Here is a 21,091-nt window from a genome sequence, read left to right on the forward strand (position 1 = left end):
AATATCTGATTTGCAAGGAAAATCACAGAGCAAGCTTTTTGCTTCTAGCAGTCATCATTTTTGGAATGCCCTTTCCCTGGAAGAGTTCTGAGAAGTAGATGGTATAAGATTACTGTATATCCTTTTTCAATATATTATTAATAGTAACACTTCCCACTTTAAAGCATCTTTCTTTCAATGATCTCAAGGCATCTTTGAAACATTAACTAAAGGCTTGTCTACATGGTGAGATAATGTGTTCTATAAGGGTGTGATTTCTAAATTGTACTATCATGTTGTATATTAATTGGTCCATGTAGACCCTTCTGGCATGCACTAAAGTTTCCCTAGTGAATTTTAACATAGTACGGTTTCAAACAGCACTCCATTAAAGCACACCAGTAGAGTCTACACAGACCAATTAATGCACAATATGTTAGTGCACATTAGAAATCACACCGTTGTAGAGCATATTACCCTATGGTGTAGAGAAGCCCTACACTTCAAAACACCATGCTGTAGGTAAGGGATGTTACTGTGCCTGTTAGTGAAACACAGCTGCACGTACAAACACATGCCTCATTTGCAAGTGCATTTCTTGTAACTGCATGTGCAATTTGGGTACTTGCATGAACAAATACTTGTCTAAATGGCCATCTGTTTGTCCAGATACCTGGTTTGCGCCTACAGTAGTGGGAAATGCATGTACTATTTAGGCACACAGGCTTTTTTGCACATGGTCCTTGGCTTCTAATCTTTTGCAAATCTGTCTCTCTAAATTTGAAAAGGAAATGTTGAGATTCTCTCATAAAAGGAAGTGATACGGGGGGGTGTTGTATAGACACTCTAAAAGCTGTAGGCTCACCGTGTTTTTAAAAGGAGAGGGCTGTATGCTGCAGTATGGTGCAGCAGTCCTGTGTCCCATATTAAAGTCAAATAGATGGGGGCCATAACAGTAAAATGTAAGTCTTGCTAGAAATGAACTAATCTAACAGACTGATAATTCAGGTTAGAGCAAACTGGACCACCAGCTGGTGGGGGGAATAAAAAAACAGAAACTTAGTTAATGAAACAGAAAAATTTGCCAGAGATTCAATCATATGAATACATTTCAAATCAGTGAAGTTCGGCTAAGTTTGAAATTTACTTCTAGGCAATCTCCCACCCCTAATTAATGAAGCAGTTCTGCAGACAGGAGCAGAGACTGATGGAGTCTGAGGACATCTGTATAAGGGGGATTGGTTGGGTAAAGATACCTTTGAAAAGTAGACCATGAATGTAAGAATTGCAGCTGGTGAGTGTGACCCAGGGACCTCTTGGGGACGACAACTGGCAGAGGGCACGGGATACACAGGGGCTTCAGGGATACCCTGGGTCAGATATATGCACAATAGTTCACCGAAGTGTAGGATATGAGGTCTCTGCCAAGAGCCCATTAATCGTCATAATTACTGTGAAATGTATATGTGGATAGTATTTAAGGAGTTATGAATCTATGCTAAAAATTATGTTTGTAAGGTTTTGGAGTTAAGGCAGGTCACCAGGAGGTTACATACCTTGGAAATGTTCCTTTCAGACAGGAAACGATGCCTTTCTGCCTGTCTGGTCATTGATGTATTCTGGGCCTCGCAATACGTGCCTATCCGCATACTGAAAAGGGGGCAGAACGAAAGACTGTGAAATGTCCTAGAGAGGAAATTTTCAGGGTGAAACAAACAGCAGAGGTGCAAGGAATATTGTGGGGTGCAAGAAAACACACAGGATCCTTCACCTAGGAGGCAAGTAACAGTGTGCTTGTCTCATGAAAGGAGGGTCACAGCCAAGGATTTTGGGTGAGCAATACTCTATCGGACACGAGAGTATTTTATTAATTAAGACTAGGCTCTAGAATGCGTGTTATGGTTTTATTTTACATGTAACCCTTTGTTGCCAGTACTTCTATTTGCTGCTACTGAAATCTCTGGGCTTTGTTAAGCACAGAACTGATTTCGCTATAAGTATTTCTAAATGCTGTGGCATTAAACAGAGCAGTGATCCGAGGTGGAACATATAAGCTGGGATATCTTGTTTCTTTGGAAGCATCAGATCTATAAATACTCTGTGTGTCCAGTGGACAAGGGGCTAGACACTCTAGGGAGGTACTCAGAGGGCTTGAGGGATGCAGTGTGCCAATTGCTAAACTGTAGTGTGGCAGCAGGACTTACAAGGCCTAAAGGGGAGTGCTTGTGTTTTCGGTGGGCAGTGGAGCTGGGTAGCTGACTGATGCCAGGCACAGACAAGGTTTTCCACGCTAAGGGCCCGGGTGGCAAAGTGTCTCACAGCCCTGGGTACCCCCAGGAAGCATCACGGTGAGTGGAAGGTAGCTGGGGCAATTGTCTGTGACAAAGAGGAATAACTGCAATAGGAACCAAAAGGGTCTGTGAAGATGAGGAAGGAAGAGGGTTTTGCAGAGAATTGTTGACCTTAGATTGTTGAAGTGGGATAGTACTAGAAAGGATCATAGGGGAGAGAGGAATAAGAGGCAGAGATCAGTAAGGGGAAATTATTTTAGGAAAATGTAATTTGCAAATGGGTAGAAGGGATTAGGCTAGATTCAGCAACAGTTGCCTTCAGAGGAGAGCAGGAGTTGATAGCTGGAAGTGAGTGGGATGGAGAGAGGCCATACAAATTCCCATTGCTTACCCACACCTGTAAATATTTCTGTAATCAGGTCCTTTGCACCACTCAGTTGTTATAAAGGAGCTGTAATCTGGATGCAAACACTTATATAGTTTGCAGACATGATACCAAGTTAGGAGGGGTTGTAAGTGCTTTGGAGGATAGGAATAAAATTCAAAATGATCTGGACAAACTGGAGAAACGAGCTGAAATAAATAGGATGAAATTCAATAAGGACAAATGCAAAGTACTCCACTTAGGAAGGAACAGTCAATTGCACACGTGCAAAATGGGAAATGATTCCCTAGGAAGGAGTATTGAGGAAAGGGATCTGGGGCTTATAGTGTATCACAAGCCAAATATGAGTCAACAGCTTACCACTGCACTGTTGCCAAAAAAAGCCCCAAAAACCGAACATCATTTTAGGATTTATTAGCAGGAATGTTGTTAGCAAGACAATTCTTCTGCTCTAATCCATGCTGATAAAGCCTCAGCTGGAGTATTGTGTCCAGTTCTGGGCGCCACATTACAGGAAAGTTGGGGACAAATTGGAAAAGTCCAGAGTAGAGCAACAAAAATGATTAAAAGTCTAGAAAACATAACCTGTGAGGAAAGTTTGAAAAAAAAATGGATTTGTTTAGTCTGGAGAAGAAAAGACTTGGGGGGGGGGGGAGGAGACATAACATTTTTCAAGTACATAAAAGGTTTTTACAAGGAGGAGGATGAAAAATTGTTCTCATTAACCTCTGAGGATAGGACAAGAAGCGATGGGCTTTAGTTGCAGCAGGGGAGGTTTAGGTTGGACATTAGGAAAAATTTCCTCACTGTCAGGGTAGTTAAGCACGGAGGTCGTGGAACCTCTGTCAGTGGAGGATTTAAGAACAGGTTAGACAAACACCTATCAGGAATGGTCTAATTATTATGTAATCCTCCCTTGAGTCAGGGAACTGGACTAGATGACCTCTCAAGGTCCCTTCCAGTCCTACAGTTCTGTGATAGAATCAGCTGTAACCAGCTTTTTGATGCTCCCCACCCCTTTCCATGGTTAGAACTCTGGTGCAAAAGAGAGTCTGGCCCAATGTTTGGAGATGTGTGAAGAGTGATATTCCCAGAATGGTTTGCCTGTCCCAGACTAAGAGGCACTCTACCACTATATACTGAAAATTGGTTTTATTATGTACCTCATAGTATACTTTATGGCATACCTGAGATCAGTTTTATTTGCAATGTATATGTTCTTGTGATGTATATGGTGTGCATACATGTGCATGCTCGTATGTGTGTGTGGTGCAAATGGCATGTGTGTATATTAGTGTACACTGTGCATATAATGTTTACAAGTGTGGTATGTGTGAGATGCGGACAGTGTGTATGTATGTTTTTGCACAGTGCATGAGGTATATGTGTGCATGTGTTTATGCACCATACATACAGTGTGCGTGTATGGTACATATGACATGAACGGATGTGTGTTTGTAGCCTTGTGTTTGACGTTTGCTCATTTGTCAGTACTTTTTATACTTTGTTCTCAGAGTTACTGGAGTCCCAACACACTTTTGGCAGTATAATTTAAGGAAGAAATGCTGCTCTTGGATGTCCATGATCAGCGGCCTTTGTCCGTGGTACAAAGAAGCACAATGTTCATCCAAGGGCAGAATTTGGCCCTAAGAGATACGGTATGAAAAACAGTATTTCATCTGAGAAGTTGTATAGTATCTCAATGAAAGGACACTGGGATCACAGCCATGTCTCAGAAACTGCACCAATGAAGAATAAAACAGGCAGGATTTAAACATGCATTTAATGCCCTCTAATATTGTCCCTATGATAGATATTTTCTTTTAAGGAGAATTACACTTTCAACCATTTCAAGTTTAGCTCGTCCCTTTGTTAATGAATGACATCGCTTTTCCATATACTCTACGCAATGTAATATACGCTATAGGAGGAAAGTATCTTGTTATATAGCTGGGATCATTAGAGACTTAATACAATGTTCAGTGTAAAAGACCACTTAGGGATGAGGGTATCGATACAATGACAAAAAGAACAGGAGTACTTGTGGCACCTTAGAGACTAACAAATTTATTTGAGCATGAGCTTTTGTGGGCTGCAGCTCACTTCATCAGATGCATAGAATGGAACATACAGTAAGAAGATATTTATGCATACAGAGAACATGAAAAGGTGGAAGCACCCATATCAACTGTAAGAGGCTAATTAATTAAGAGAAGCTTTTATCAGCAGGGGAGAAAAATTTCTGAAGTGATATCAAGATGGCCCATTTAGGACAGTTGACACGAAGGTGTGAGGATACTTTAACATGGGGAAATAGATTCAATTAGTGTAATGACCAAGCCATTCCCAGTCTCTGTTTAAACCCAACTTAATGGTATCTAGTTTGCATATTAATTCAAGTTCACCAGCTTCTCATTGGAGTCTGTTTTTGAAGCTTTTCTGTTGCAAAATTGCCACCTTAATGTCTGTTACTGAATGGCCTGAGAGGTTGAAGTGTTCTCCTATGGTTTTTGAATGTTATGATTCCTGATGTCAGATTTGTGTCCATTTATTCTTTTGCATAGAGACTGTCCAGTTTGGCCAATGTACATGGCAGAGGGGCATTGCTGGCACATGATAGCATATATCACATTGGTAGATGTGCAGGTGAATGAGCCCCTGATGGTGTGACTGATGTGATTAGGTCCTATGATGGTGTCACTTGAATAGATATGTGGACAGAGTTGGCATCGGGCTTTGTTGCAAGGATAGGTTCCTGGGTTAGTGTTTTTGTTGTATGGTGTGTGGTTGCTGGTAAGTATTTGCTTCAGGTTAGGGGGCTGTCTGTAAGCGAGGACAAGTCTGTCTCCCAAGATCTGTGAGAGTGAGGGATCATCTTTCAGGATAGGTTGTAAATCTTTGATGATGCGCTGGAGATGTTTTAGCTGGGGGCTGAAGGTGATGGCTAGTGGCGTTCTGTTATTTTCTTTGTTGAGCCTGTCCTGTAGTAGGTGACTTCTGGGTACTCTTCTGGCTCTGTCAATCTGTTTTTTCACTTCAGCAGGTGAGTATTGTAGTTTTAAGAATGCTTGATAGAGATCTTGTAGATGTTTGTCTCTGTCTGAGAGATTGGAACAAATGCTGTTGTATCTTTGAGCTTGGCTGTAGACAGTGGATCGTGTGGTGTATCCTGGATGGAAGCTGGAGGCATGTAGGTAAGTATAGTGGTCAGTAGATTTCCGGTATAGGGTGGTGTTTATGTGAGCATCGCTTTTAGCACAGTAGTGTCTAGGCAATGGACCGCTTGTGTGGACTGGTCTAGGCTGAGGTTGCTGGTGGTGGAAACTGTTGAAATCATGGTGGAATTCCTCAAGGTCTTCTTTCCCATGGGTCCAGATGATGAAGATGTCATCAATGTAGCGCAGGTAGAGTAGGGGCGTTAGGGGACGAGAGCTAAGGAAGCGTTGTTCTAAGTCAGCCATAAAAATGTTGGCATACTGTGGGGCCATGCAGGTACCCATAGCAGTGCCACTGACTTTAGGGTGACCAGATGTCCCGATTTTATAGGGACAGTCCTGATTTTTGGGTCTTTTTCTTTATATAGGCTCCTATTACCCCCCATCCCCATCCCGATTTTTCACACACTGTCTGGTCACCCTAACTGCCTTGAAGGTATATATTGTCCCCAAATGTGAAATAGTTGTAGGTGAGGACAAAATCACAAAGTTCAACCACCTCGTTTGCCATGACATTATCAGGGATACTGTTCCTGATGGCTTGTAATCCATCTTTGTGTGGAATGTTGGTGTAGAGGGCTTCTATAGTGGCCATGGAAGATCCACATTGGCCATGGAAGGTCACCGATGGATTGTAGTTTCCTCAGGAAGTCAGTGGTGTCTTGAAGATAGCTGGGAGTGCTGGTAGCATAGGGCCTGAGGAGAGAGTCCACATAGCCAGACAATCCTGCAGTTGCTATTGGTACTTCCACCTTTTCATGTTCTCTGTATGTATAAATGTCTTCTTACTGTATGTTCCATTCTATGCATCCGAAGAAGTGGGCTGTAGCCCATGAAAGCTTATGCTCAAATAAATTTGTTAGTCTCTAAGGTGCCACAAGTACTCCTGTTCTTTTTTCTGATACAGACTAACACAGCTGCTACTCTGATACAATGACAAGATTCTTAATCTCTGCCCTTCCAGCATACACGAAGTAATATCCCAAAAATTAATCTAGGCAGATTTTGTAGCCCAAAACATAGACATTTAGAGTTTTATTGTGTTTCCAGTGTTATACATTGTTATCTGCTTGTAAACAGGTCTAAAAGTTTCATTTAAGGCTGAGGATAGTGTCTCTAATCCCACTGTGTGTGATCAGTGATATCTGTAGGCATGGTACAGAGTGTGAATTGAAATGCACTGCTATTTAAGGTCAGGAGAGCTGGACAACAGGGGAAAAGACATAGCTTATATGAAAGTAAAGGTCACACCGAGACAAATTATATCCCATGAGAGTGGAATAAACTTCCCTTCATGAAGATACAGCAGTGTCGGTTTCTTAATGTTTACCTTTGTGCTGCCCCAACACTGTGATACCAAGAGGAATGCTACATGTGCTGAAATGCCTGTATATTGGTTGTGCAAAGACTGATATGATGTGCCATTTGATTTTTTTAAACCGCTTGGACCAGACCCCAGCTGGGGTGAATCGATGTTATTCTGTGGAAGCCAATGGAGCTATACACTGTTTTACACCAGCTGAGGACTGGCCTCATTAGTTACAGTGTTATAGTTAATCGCGTTAAGGTTGATATTTGCTAATTCTTCTAACCTCATGTAACAAGTGCTTTTATTCTTCGCACAGTGCCACCCCCAGGAGAGTGCTGGTCTCTCTCTGTCCTACATGGGCTTTGTGATGGAAGCTAATGGAAGGCTCGTGGATGTACCCACAATAAGGACACACTCTGAAAAGACTTCAGGCAGAAATCCCAATATTCTTACCTGGTTTTTACTTAGTCCTCACTCATGCATAGCTGTCACTGACTAGCTGCTTGAGGAAGGGTTGCAGGCCTGAATTATGAACAAAGATGTCAGGTTTTAGTCCATTATTGGTAAAGGAAAATGTCCTCCAGTAGCATGCAGGTCAGTGACTTTCCCATCATGACAGTTACTAGTGCTGTTTCCTGAGCTACCAGAGTAATTTCATTTGGTTTCAACTTCCATTATGCAAGATGGCACTAATTAAATGGATGGAGTCTCCAGGCCCCCATCATTTAATAAGGAGCCCTGGTATCTTGCATGATGGGAGGTCAAACTAAATGAAATAGCCCCAGTAGCTTAAGAAAGGGTCAAGTTCTCTGCACCTGGAAATGGCTGTTGCACCATTGGAGGTGCCCCTAATTACATCACCAGGGACTTTGTGCCCTAGTAACTCCCTTGATAAAGCTCAGACTAGTAAAGGTGGGATTGGCAGTTTTGGGTATCTAAATTCTTGCTGTGGTAAAAAATATTGGTAACATGCTGCTATGTTCTAGATATTTCAATACTGTTCTTTTTCTATCCATCCTCCTTCCCCCCCACCCGTATTTTTCACTGTTTCCGCAGTGTGGTGCAGTTTTTCAATTTGAAAACTAAATCTATTGCAAAAGAACTGGAGAACAGTACATATTGCTTTAGAAACTACTCTTCTGTATCAATTAAGATTACATGTGGAAGACCCATTAGCTTTGGTCACTTCCTGTTACAGATGCATTAGCTTTTTGACCTTCATAATAACAAGTAATGAAGGTTGCTTAATTAGCTAATCATGAAGACCATGCAGCAAATTACAGTATATTGAATCTTCAGCAGGAAAGAAAAAGAGATCTGATGGCAATGGCATCAACTGTCAGCCATTGCAGGTCCCTATCTCCACTCTAAACCCTAGCACCAGTAGATAAGAGTACAGCAAGCTTAGATGCCATATGAGTCCAACAGTCATTTAGTCCTGCAGCATCCAGACTGCTAACTCATGCTAAAACACAAGTGCTCTGCAGCTGCAAACGGTATTTCAGCAAAAGCTAAAATGCAGCTGATAGCCAGTGCAATTAGTATTACCACTTTACAAAGTCTTGTGGCCTTGTAATATCTCTCATGATTGTATTGGAAAAGGTGATTTTCAATAACACATTAAGGTCTCTTGATTAAGTCTGGTTTAGACTCTCCCTTTTCCCTTCTGCTTGGTGTTACATCTTCTGTATCTTCCCCTATATCATACACAGGGAAGAAAGACAAAACCTAAATAAACAAACCAGAAAAACCTGGAGTGAAAGACATGAATAAAAAGAATAACTAGGAGGGGTGAAAATCAAGGGACGCACATCCACACAGGCTCTTGCTCACGAACAGAAACTGGCCTACTGGGAGGTTGAATTGGGGAGAGATTGGCAGAAGCCAAAGAATCTGAAAAACCTTGGAAGCTCAGGTGCAATTCCATAATTTAGTAAATTTTCATTGCTACCCCATTCGGAGAGTCAGTGAGAAAGAAACAGAATTCTACTGGTAAGTGTCAGCTTGGAGGCCAAGCAGATTTGTGGTTAGATTACTGGTGCTTACAGAGAGTACCTGTAGTTGCTTGAAAGCTGCAGAGAAGTATGGTAGTAGCCATGAGGTTTATTTCTTTGTATTTTAGTGTTTAGAAGCATCTCCTTTCACGTACACAGATCATATAAATCAGATGTAAAAGCAGAGGTTTTGATGCAAACGAAAGAGGTTCTTGAGCCCCAAAGGCCTCCAGTATATATTTTTACTCTCCTTTGCTTTAAGCTAAATCAATTAAAAAATCTTACAGGCAAGAGTTTCCAGAGGATTCAACCTCACATAAGAGGCATCAGGCCACTAGGGCTAAGGGAACACTGGGCTAATGGACAAGACCTTCACAGTTAGGTTTTGGGGAGGGGGGGGTTAAGTGTTTTGAGCTCTTCCTTAGGAATGTTGATAGTAGCTACATAGAGACAGAAGAAATCAATAACTCAATTCCATTTGGTATTTCCAACCTTTCTCTGTTTGTCAGCCCAATTAAAAGGGGTAAAGGTTCCCTCCCAGTCAGCTTGTTTGTAGACCATCATTACGGGAAACTGGGAACACACTACATATGATAATAGCTTTATGTTCTAGAGTTGGAAGGCCTGAGTGCTACCTCTAAAACTACTTCTGCTGTAGTTAATGGGAATTCTCCTTTAGCTCAGGTATGGTAGCACTTTTTCTTTCAGATCTGAGGGTCCTTTTTTCAAATCCCAGCAAAGACAAATTCCTCAGAAGACAGTTGCAATTTTTTCTTTTTCTTTCTTTCTTTCTTTCTTTCTTTCTTTCTTTCTTTCTTTCTTTCTTTCTTTCTTTCTTTCCAGTGTCTCCCTTGCTGCCTGGGTAGCAGCTTGAGGTCACTGGAAGGTGTACTAATAGAGGGCAGAAGTTAATAAATATTATCTTAACCCAATGGCTCTCCACATTTCTCTCACTTAATTATTCTCTGTCCATTTTATTTCGGCCATGTTTACTGAAATAAAATGTGTTTAAAAGTCAGCAGGCAATAATATGATTGGAGATGCGGTGTTAGAATTCTGCCTTTTTACTGATTTGTAAAGAGATTGTTACATTACAGCTGAAAATGTTTACATGGATGATTCTTAAACACTGCAAATTCAGTTTAATAAAAAAAAAAAAAACCTTAGTAGGAGTCTCAATGAGCAATAAGATGTAGCTGAATTAAAATATTTGCACTAAAATTAATGAGCCAAACTTAGAATGCTTAAATTGACTCTTAAGTGTGCTAATTTAAAGGATTTGAATATGTTTGCATTTCTTGGCATCCATGCAACACTTTGAATACATGAGAGATATAGCCTTCAATTATTTTCCATTTGGTCCTTGTAATGGGCAAAACAGCTCAGAGCTTAATAATAAAATATATTTATTGTTTAGCATTGACATTGTTCTACATGGCCATTAATAATTATGCCGTGTTGTGTAAAATAGAAAATCAGATTCAAGTATCTGGAAGTCATGCAAATATTAATGTTACAGTTTCATCTTTTACACTGAGTTTTGTGGGATGATATATCATCTTATTTTTCAGCTTGTTAGTAGAAACTGAAACGGGATAAATTGATCATTTTACTTTGCCTAGATACATCCCCAGCTGGGTACGCCTTGCCCATGACCCGTAAATGACTCATTTTGTATCAAATGGCAAATATTATACAATGACAAAATAAGTCCAAGTTAACTTCATATTGTATCATGATATAGTATATTTCACAGAAGCTCTTCTGACCGAAATACAGTTGTGTGTCATTACATGGTATCTTGGATTATACATGATCGGGTAATTCACCAGCTATTTGGTGTCCCCTGAATTGCCAACTATACAATTCTCAACAGCCCACTGTTCCTTTTATCCCCAGTCATAGAGCAGCAGGTTAGTAACTGCAAGACCCAGGGCAGGAATTAGGAATACTAAAACTACAAGGATATGATCAGTAGAAACAGATGATAGTAATAGTAAAACTTATAGGAACAATACAGCTGAATGTTAAATCTTGATGGAGGTTTATGTCCCTTAAGATTTTACCTAAAAATGTGACATGAAGTCCTATATCGGTAAAGGATAGTTAGCATGTGAAAGGGAAAGTCCACAAAAATTCAGCAATGCTAGAAACCTCAAGATCATATCTGATGACAGAATTACATGAATTTTATATCAAGGTTTACATCATACATTTCTGTGTATTTTGGCCATTATGTTCGGAAAATCTTTAAAGGGGAAAAGGCTGTTTCTGTTTTTATTTACACTGATTGTACATCTCTGTCATTCCATTGATCTCCAGTTATTCTGGATTTATTATAGTGTAAATGAAAGAACAGAATCAGACTCAAACTCTTTCCAGTTATGAGTTGGGAATTAAATTATTGGACTTTATTTTGGCTGGCTCAGCAGGGGTTGAACCTACCACATGAGGCAGCTTACTGAATGACGCATCTCATTAAGCCAACAGGGAGGTCTGACTGGGACTCGGGATACCTGGGTTCAGTTCCTAATTTGCCACAGGCTTTCCTTTATGGCCTTGGTCATGTCACTCAATCTCTCTTATCCCCAGTTCCCCATCTGTAAAATGTAGATAACATTTCTCTACCTCACTGGGGTGCTGTGAGGAAAACTCCACTCGTATTTGTGAGGCGCTTAGGATAAGGTGAGGAGAGCCATGTCAGAACCTAGATATACAGAATTATAACATTTGTCCTGATTCTGAGTCTGACAAACTCCCCATCGATAGTGCATTTCTTGATGTGGTTAACAATTCCAAAGGCTAAATTCCTTCCCATGTGTTTGTGGAGAGTGAAAACCCTTTTATAAAAAATGAATGTATTACAATGCTCACCAAACACCATAAGTTAACGGTAATTTAAAGTATACATTACTTTAACCAGGTCTTCATACATACTGATACAGTGCCTAGCACAGTAGAACGTTGAGGATCCTGGGGGGACCTCTGTGACTGCCAAATGTTTTCAAGATTTAACACAGTGTATTTGTTTTGCACAATGTAGTATAATTATCTCATAGATTTTCTTAGTACAACTTGATAACTCATATGTATCTCATGGTATATTTCATTTCCTGGATCTGCAGTGATTTACTTACAGAAAGTTTAACTCTCATTAATGCTAATGAAAGAAATCCATGGAAAGAAGTGCGTGCATATATATTGGTCACATACGGAGGGTTTCAGGATAGTAGCCACCGCCTCCCAATTTCCTGCATCTGATAAACAAACTCTCATCTCCCCTTCAGAAACTACTTTTGCTCACCTAGAATGGAACTTCTTTTAATTCAATTATTTGTGCCTACACCATAGTATTCCAGAGTGTGAAGACTTTTCAGAAAATGCACTGTCATATCAAAGAGATACTAACGTACACTCATCTATAAAATGGATTTATGTGATGTTCCCACTAATTTATTGCATTCATAAACCTGGCTAGAAAAAAATGCCTGTTTTTCACATTGACACTTGTAAGACAGTTTGTGACAGAGTGAGGGTTGGTAGTTTGTTTATTTGTACCTTGTACCTTGCATTTTCCTTCAGAAATAGCCCGACATTACAAGAACTTCTTTAAATGGCTGGTCTAGAAATTACCTTCAGATTTAAAGCAATACAATCAAGGTTGCTAGGGTAACATCTTAACCTGCCTTTTTATTTTCTTCTATCTGTTTCCAAAGTTCATGTAATTCTTCATGTCATATCTGATTTTGTTGTGTGTTTCTCAAGGTGGGAAGGAGGCTGGGAGGAGTGGGTTTTGAAAGCAATGCTGTAATGCTCTTTTCCATAAGAAGACGTTCATATGTAATGCTAGCAGTCCATCAGGCATTAGTAACCCTGCATTAACAGCCAACAAGCTTGTATTAGGAATGAAATAAAGGCTTCTGTTTTCAGAATAGCATGCATATTGTTTACATACACAGTTAGAATGGTTGAAAATGCAATCCTGATGATTACAGAGAATTGTCAAAATTGATTAGTGGGTGTCTAGTGATTTACAGATGCCCAGCTCCAGACACCTAAAAGGGGCTGGATTTTTAGAGGGCAAGAATTTGGCACTTTGTGAAAGTCAGGCCCCCTTTCAGGTGTCTCAGTTTAGATGCCCCCAAATTAAAGTACCTATAATCACTAGTTGCTTTTGAAAATTTAGGGTCTGTATGCCTAGGCAGCCTGTTAGAATTCTAGGCTAAGATTTTCAAAACAACCTGAGGGAATTAGGTGCCCAACTCCATTAGACTCCTCTAAAAAATCCCAGCCCTAATTATTTGCATGCATAATTTAATCACCGTGGATGCATGAGCAGTTGCATAAATTGTGCATGCAAACAGATGCACTTTTGAGAATCAGGGCCAGAATGTCAGAGGGTTTTGCTTTCTAGGTTCCAAAGGATCATTGTAAACAAAAGTGAAAAAAAAAATGAGTTCAAAGTTTATGAAGGATCTTTTTTCTGCAGTCTAGTTTCAGGCCCTTGGTATGCAGATCTCCTATCAGAGTTAACAGCATTGCATGTAGAAGGCTTGCAAGATTGGGCCTTAATGTCCTCCTAACTATATAGCATGAATATCTGTGTCACTAACCCATTGTCCATAGCTTACTGATTATCTTTAATTATTTATACAGATTCGTTCTGATAAGGACAGTGAGATCCATATTAGGTACAGCATCACTGGAGTAGGAGCTGACCAGCCACCTATGGAAGTCTTCAGCATTGATCCTGTGTCTGGCAGAATGTATGTGACACGTCCAATGGACAGAGAAGAAAGAGCTTCCTACCATGTAAGTGTATGAAAATATATATTTTTTTTATGCATTGTACATTTATCCCCCAATCCACAGCTCGTCTGCACTAGAATAGTGCAAAAGGACTTTGTAGCTAGAATACACGCACAGATTTGGGTCCTTCCCTGAGTTTGGGGTCTGAACTCACACACTCAAAGTAAAACTATCAAAATTAGTAGATTTCCGCAGGTTTCACTTCATCACTGAATGTTTTGTACAATTTAGATGTAGAACTGTGGATCCAACTTGTCTGCCCAGAATTAGGGCCCAGGTTTGCATTTCTAGTTTATGAGGAAATGAGAAAGCATGCGAGTGTTGCCCAGTTCAGGATTTATTGATCACATATTTTGCACAGATCAACTCCTTTCTGTGTGACTGAGAAAAGGATAAGGCATGGTTTTCATAACAGATTTGCATGTTTTCACTAAAGGTGTGATTCTGCATTGATTTGGTTAAATCAGTGCATTTTGTATATGTCTACATGGGAGCTGGAAGGTGTAATTTCCAGTTCAAGGAGCCAGACCTGCACTAGCTGTGATCAAACTAACATCCTAAAATTAGAAATGTTGCCATAGTGGTGCTAGTGGGCAAGGGGCTTACCTCCCCAAGTACATGCCTAGCACCTTGGATAGCATCACTCTTGAAGCACCTATCTCCTCACACCACTCGCTACTGCCACACTTCTATTTTTAGCACATTGGTTCTATTGACATGGATTTGTCTCCTTGAGCTGGAATTTACACCTTCCAGCTCTAGTGTAGACATACCCTTTATGTGTAGATTCTCTGTGTTGTTTTAAATGTGCTTTATATCAGTTGGCCCTTGTTAAATAGGCAGCATAGCTATTGCCACTGAAGCCTGGTAGTGTAGAGCAACAGAAGGAGGTTTTCCATCACTGTAGGAACCTCACCTCCCCGAGTGATGGGTCAAAGCTTTCTTCCGTCAATCTAGCTGTGTCTACACCGGGGGTAGGGCTGTGAAAAATGTCACACTGTTTGTGATGTGGTTAAACCTAAGCCCCATTGTAAACATCTTCTCTCAATCTATTTCCACCTCTCTGAGAGGTGGATTTGCTACTCCAGTGGAAGAACCCCTTCTATCGCTGTAGTGTACAGCACTGCGGCTGTGTCACTATAGCGTTTCTAGTGAACACATAGCTTAAGCCTGCTTTAAACTGATGTAGTGTCCGCACACAATGTTACACTGATTTAGGACATATCTACACTAGAAAACTGCTGTGACACAGCTGTAGGATAGACACTACAGGAGGTTTTCTGTCGCTGCAGTAAATCCATCTCTCCCAGAGACACTAGCTAAGTCAACAGAATAATTTTTCTATCGACCTAGTGATATCTACACTGAGGCTTAGGTCAGTTTAACTGCATCACACAGGTGTGAAATTTTTCCCAGTCCTGAGTGATGTAGTTTAGCCAATGTAACTTGATAGCGTAGCAGTTGTTTAACTGTGAGCTGGTCAAGCTTATGTATAGATCAGGCCTAAAAGAGAAACCAATATCAACATTAGGGTGTCATAGGAAGTTACCGATTCATTACTGCAGTTGGACACGCAGTAACAATTATAGTCATTTTTCATTTTAAATGCTGTGGAAGTGCTCAGACGCAGACAGTACAGTGCAGGGATCATGTAAGATCTTAAGTAGGTAGATAGACTAATATTAAATACCAGGGAATTAATAAATATTAGTAACACCAGAGATGCTTCCATAGACTCTACTGTCTCACAAAATGTTCTATGTGCAGTGTAATTACAGTGTAATTGGTCTTTGTATTATAATCTACAGCACAATTACAGTCACAAAGTATTACAAAGTATAACCAAATAGTAAATACAGTCATACAAACTGATTAAAAAATGATAGTACTCCTTGCATGCCAGTTGCACAAAACTTCAGTACTTCCTGCGTCCATCCATTAGCTCTTTTCTACAGCAGCTACAAAAAGTTGTTTCATGGATTGCTTTGTATCAGCATTGGACACATCCTTTGGTATCATAATAGTTATTGCTGGAGATGCTATAGTGTCAATGCAATGGTCTGGACTACTTCCACCACCACATATTCCTAACTGCTCTGTCAGAGATGCACACTTCGTTAGCGTTATCAAGTGTCCAGTTAACCAGGGTGACAATGCTTTTGGCCTGGAGTAGAGGGATAAAGAAAATGGATTACCTCTTAAGTTGGATGGAGAGAGAAGTTTCCCCTGGGCAAAAAAGAATCAGAAGCAAAATTATTTTATCCTCTGTGAAGAAGAAAAATAATTTTGTCTGCTGTGCCCGTGAAAATAATGAAGAGGATTATTTTGGAAAAGGAATATTTGAGATAGAACCTATGTTGCTTCAGTGTTTCGATATTTTTTCAATGCTGCTGGGTCGTTATAATAGCTCAGTTGATGTAATTCACAAGCTAACCCCTTTGATGGAGCCATTATGATGTCTAGTACAAGATACTTTGAGCCAAAAAAAAATGATTTAGTCGCCCACAATAATGACTTATGTGATCCATAATATGTAACAAATGTATCCTATAAGTATATTTAGACCAGAAATTTCAGGAAAGCTTGGAAAAGGCTGCCGTGAAGTACTGGTATCACTTCCCCAAAAAACAACTTTGATTTCTAACACCTGGAATCCATGAGGACTTCTTTTAATCTGATTCATGGGAGTCTCTTTTCTAGAAGGCAAGAGACCTAGACATAACCAAACAACCACAGCCAAATTAAGGGTTAATAAATGATTAATAGATATAATAAACCTATTACAGGCAGGAGTGGTATATGACACAACAAATCCTGCATTTTAGCATGGGATTAGACTAGATGAAACTTGCTGTCCCTTCTAATCCCATGGTTCTGTGATTCTATGTTTTAAATGGGGGTAAGCACATCAGAAGAAGGTATTTATAGATCATTATAAGACATGGTTATAAACAAACTTTTGATCTATTGGACTTTTTAGCAATTGATTAGTGATTTATTAAACCATAGATTATGCATTTGTTAACCCTGTATAACCCATTTATAAATGTACCTTTATATAAAGTGGTAACCCAAAACACTGTGGTGACGCCAATGTCCCAGAGTTACAGGAAGACAGAAAAGGCACTGGGTGTTTATGTGCATGACTTCCGTATATGGGACATAACTAGATCTGTTTGTGATTCTCTCACTAAGCAATGAAGGCAGAGGTCAGATCTTTAGCTGGTGTTAATCAGCATTGCTCCATTATTATTATTGTAGTTCCTAGGAGCCTCAGGACTCCACTTGGTGTTGTACAAACTCAGAACAAAAAGACTCTGGAGAGTCTTTGAAGAGCTTATAGTCTAAGCAGGCAACAGACACAGGGTATGGGAAGAGGTGTGACCCCCCCCCCCCCAGCAGAGGAAGCAATGGGATGGCCGCAAGCATCATGTTAGATGCAGGATTTATTTTTCCCTTTAGGTGGGCATACTAGGGAGAGGATAGGCTAAATAGGAGGAAAATGGAAGGGAGATGGGACACTGGAGGAGAGGGGGCGGGCAGAGGAGAATAGAGTAAGGGGGCAGGTGTGGAATGAAGCTCAGTTGAAGAGACTGAAAGGGAGGGGCTGGGGAAGATTCAAGCAAACAGTCTATCAGCACAGGGCAGAGAAAGTCCAGTCAAAACTAGTGAAAGTTTCCCATAGGACCAGCAGTCCCTGCTTTGGCTGCTTCTGCCCCTACCAGCAGGTGTGTCTGGCTGGCTTCCCTCTATAGTTTTCTGCCATGCCCCACATGTTGGGGGAGGAGGGGAGGCAGTGTGTGGTCCTAGTGCCCTCAGAGCGGGGAAGTCTCCTGTGCAGGTGTGATGGATTCTTTCTAAAGGGGGGGGGCACAAGGCCTTGCCTCCTCCATAGCCCCACCCCTGCCTCTTCTCTTTCCCCCAAAGCCCCATCCCCTAGCCAAGCTGGAGCCGGGCCAGGGAGCCCAGGCCCCTCCACCTGCCCAGGATGTGGGCGGGGGCTGAGTGCAGCCCCAAGTCCCTCACTCTGTGCAGGTGGAGGGTCCACAACTCCCCACAACTGCCCGCATGGCTCTTACCCCAACCCGGCTCTGGCTTCCGGGCTGGCCTGGGGGCGGGGCCTCAAGGGCCAAAGATCCACAGCCGGGCCATGGTAAGAGTGGACTCTCCATCTGCGTTGGGTGGGGAGCCCAGGGGGTGGGTACACGGGCCAAGGGCTACCCTCTGGCCAGCCCACCCCGAGCAGGTGGAGGGTCTGCAGCTCCCCACGGCTGACAGGGCTCCCTAGGCCACTCTTACCCGGGTCAGGCTCCAGTTTCCAGCCTGGCTGGAGAGCGGGGCCTCAGGAGGAAGAGGAGGGGCAGGGAGCTGAGCCCGTGGCAAAAAGTGGGAGGGTCATGGCCCCTTGGACTTATCTATTCTGGCGCCCCTGCTACTGTGCACAGTTCTGGGACCAGGGATATGCTGTGGAAGGAGTGGCCCTGGCTGGACCCCATGTTTCCTCCTCCCCTGCAATACAGCAGTCCCTACTTTGGTTCCTTCTGCCCCTGCTGGCATCTATGGCTGGCTTCTCTTTGGCTCTAGTGAAGTTGATTGGACTTATGCCAATTTCTCATATCTGAGGGTCCTGCCAATAAGCACCAATATTGCTAGAGACAGGCCTGACCTCGGATCCAGACACATCTGAACTTTGGGAAAATTTGGATCCAGATTCATGTTTGGGTCTGAATTTTACAGCTCAGTTCATCTCTAGGTATTATTAATACCTAATGAAGATTCTTCTTAGTTCACATAGTAGAGTCCTGGGGCCAGATTTTCAGCTGGTATAAATCCACTTGAGATCAGTGGAACTATACTAATCTATACCAGGTAAAGATCTAGCCATTGGGTTTTTAGCATTTAACATATTGGGTTATCTTCTGTGTGCCACAGACTAGCAGTTCAGCTGTGATGGCTATGTATGATATATGCAGCTCCATTTCTTTACAGCCCCACCTGGAGCTAAACCTTTTCGGCATCTCTGTTGGCATCACATGCTGTCCATGTTTATTTTATTTCTAAATAACCTAAAAGCCGATAAAAAAAATCTTCCTGAGAACTAGCGAGGACACATGCCAGAGTTCTGTTTCATTAACTCCCATGTTTTCCATGTATACTTTTTTGTATAATTATCCTGATTGCATCAAGATTGCTCTTTCTAAAGCACTCATCTTTTAATTCTCCACATTAGGAAGCATTTGCCTGATGAAACCCACCTATTTTCCGAGATGAACCATATCAATTTTTAATTATTTTGGTAGTTCTGAAGCAGAACTCACCTGTCAGCTTTTAATATTTCTCTTGAGCTTCAGAAGGATGGATTTTCCAAGGCTCTGATTCATTGCAGCAGTACGTTCTCTGTTACATGGCCGTCTGTGTATCTCAGTTTTTAAACAGTGCCAAATAACTTTCAGGAGATACCAGCGTTTAATTTGGATCACTTCTCTTGACCCTGGTCAACCTGAGTTCTCATCAGCTCTCTGTGTTGTAGGTGATGAGTCTGTACTTGCACTCATGGACAAATCAGTGCCTCCTGGTGCTTTTCTGATTATTTCAGGTGCCAGAACTTCCTATCAAACTGCAGTCAGTAGTGATGGGCAAACAGACTGGTTGGTCTCTCACGTATTTTCAAGCTTTGTTAACAAAACACCATCACCGTAAAACCTAATATTTAGCAGTCAGGCAGCGATATTCAGTTAACATGCTTCATTTATATGCCTGGTTTTAAATACAGATATAGGTTGGAATAGTCCCAACCAGCACTTTGCTTCCATTAACACTTTTATGAAATATCATTCAGTCAGAGATGTCTGGACAAGGGGAGATTGGTTACAGGCTGAGACGGGAATCGTTTAGACTGTGTGGGAGACAAAAAATATTTGCAGTGTTGTAGTCATGTTGGTCCCAGATTATTAGAGAGAGAAGGGGGATGAGGGAATATCGTTTATTGGACCAACTTCTGTTGGTGAAAAAGACAAACTTGCAAGCTTACACAGAGCTCTTCTTTGGTTCTGTGTAGCTCGAAAGCTTGCCTTTTGCACCAACAGAAGTTGGTATAATAAAAGATATTACCTCACCCACCTGTCTCTGGGAGACAAAAAGACAATTAGAAACAAGGAATTTGACTCAGAGAAACCAGTACTAATTGCAATAATATTTTAAACCACATTTTCAAAAGTGTATGTGTAATTCTGGTCATTTGTGCCATAAGACCTTGATTTACATGTTTAATCATGATAAAGTGTGTGCAAATTAGGCACAGAATTGTATTCCTAATTTTTAAAAAAGATCTGTCACTTACTGATCATATATATTTATATTAATTGTATTAGTGCAGAAGTAGTATTTATATTTAACACATTTCACTGTGTTGACTTTGACTAATTACCTTCAGATAGCGCCAGCCTCCAGTGTCATCAATAATCATGATGCTGAAGCATTTGTATGCCAACAGCTACATTTGCACTAGAAATTGTCTGTGGAAAAAACACAGAGACCAGTGGTAGCTGCTGCTTAAATACGTCAATGAAGACTGTCATACTTTTAAAAATATTTGTTCAAGAGGACTGGCCAGCTCTTTGACTGATACAAAATGGAACTATAACTACTTCCACCAGCAGAGGATCTGGACCACTAGCTAGACTTTATTTATATTTATGAATCTGATACAATAGCTGTTGGATTCCAACATTTTCCATTGTTCCTATTTATTATTTCTCTAACCTTCAGCCAAGTCCATGCTCTTCACTTTGCGACAACTTTAATGTTTAATTTTAACCTTAATAAACAGTTACTAAATACCCCTCCAAGAACCCAATCGAAATTCCACCTGATGGTCTCCCTTTTGAATGCTTTGGTGTGCTCCTACCTTCTCTTCTACCCAAGGCTATGGCCTTTCAGACAATGGTTTCTCAGTTCCAGAAGACTTTAGTCCCTTCCTGAATCTGAGTGTGCTCCGTTCCAGTTGTCAGAAGCAAACATGAGAGTTGTTTAGTCACCTTCTTCGCCCTGCCCCCTTGAACAGCTCACATACTATGAAAAAGCACTTAAGTGTATCAACTTCTAATCCC

At 41.1% G+C, this 21,091-nt stretch overlaps 1 protein-coding gene across 2 annotated transcripts in view; it reads left to right on the forward strand.

The window, feature by feature from the left end:
- CDH4 (cadherin 4) overlaps positions 1-21,091 on the forward strand; it is a 718,652-nt gene that overhangs the window by 552,525 nt on the left and 145,036 nt on the right. For both annotated transcript variants that reach the window (XM_050917772.1, XM_050917773.1), the window contains exon 5: positions 13,830-13,985. In XM_050917772.1, the coding sequence (XP_050773729.1) occupies positions 13,830-13,985 (156 nt within the window). The remainder of the gene's footprint in view (positions 1-13,829; positions 13,986-21,091) is intronic.

This window comes from Gopherus flavomarginatus, chromosome 11 (genome assembly GCF_025201925.1).
Source record: "Gopherus flavomarginatus isolate rGopFla2 chromosome 11, rGopFla2.mat.asm, whole genome shotgun sequence".
NCBI classification, from domain to species: Eukaryota; Metazoa; Chordata; order Testudines; family Testudinidae; genus Gopherus; species Gopherus flavomarginatus.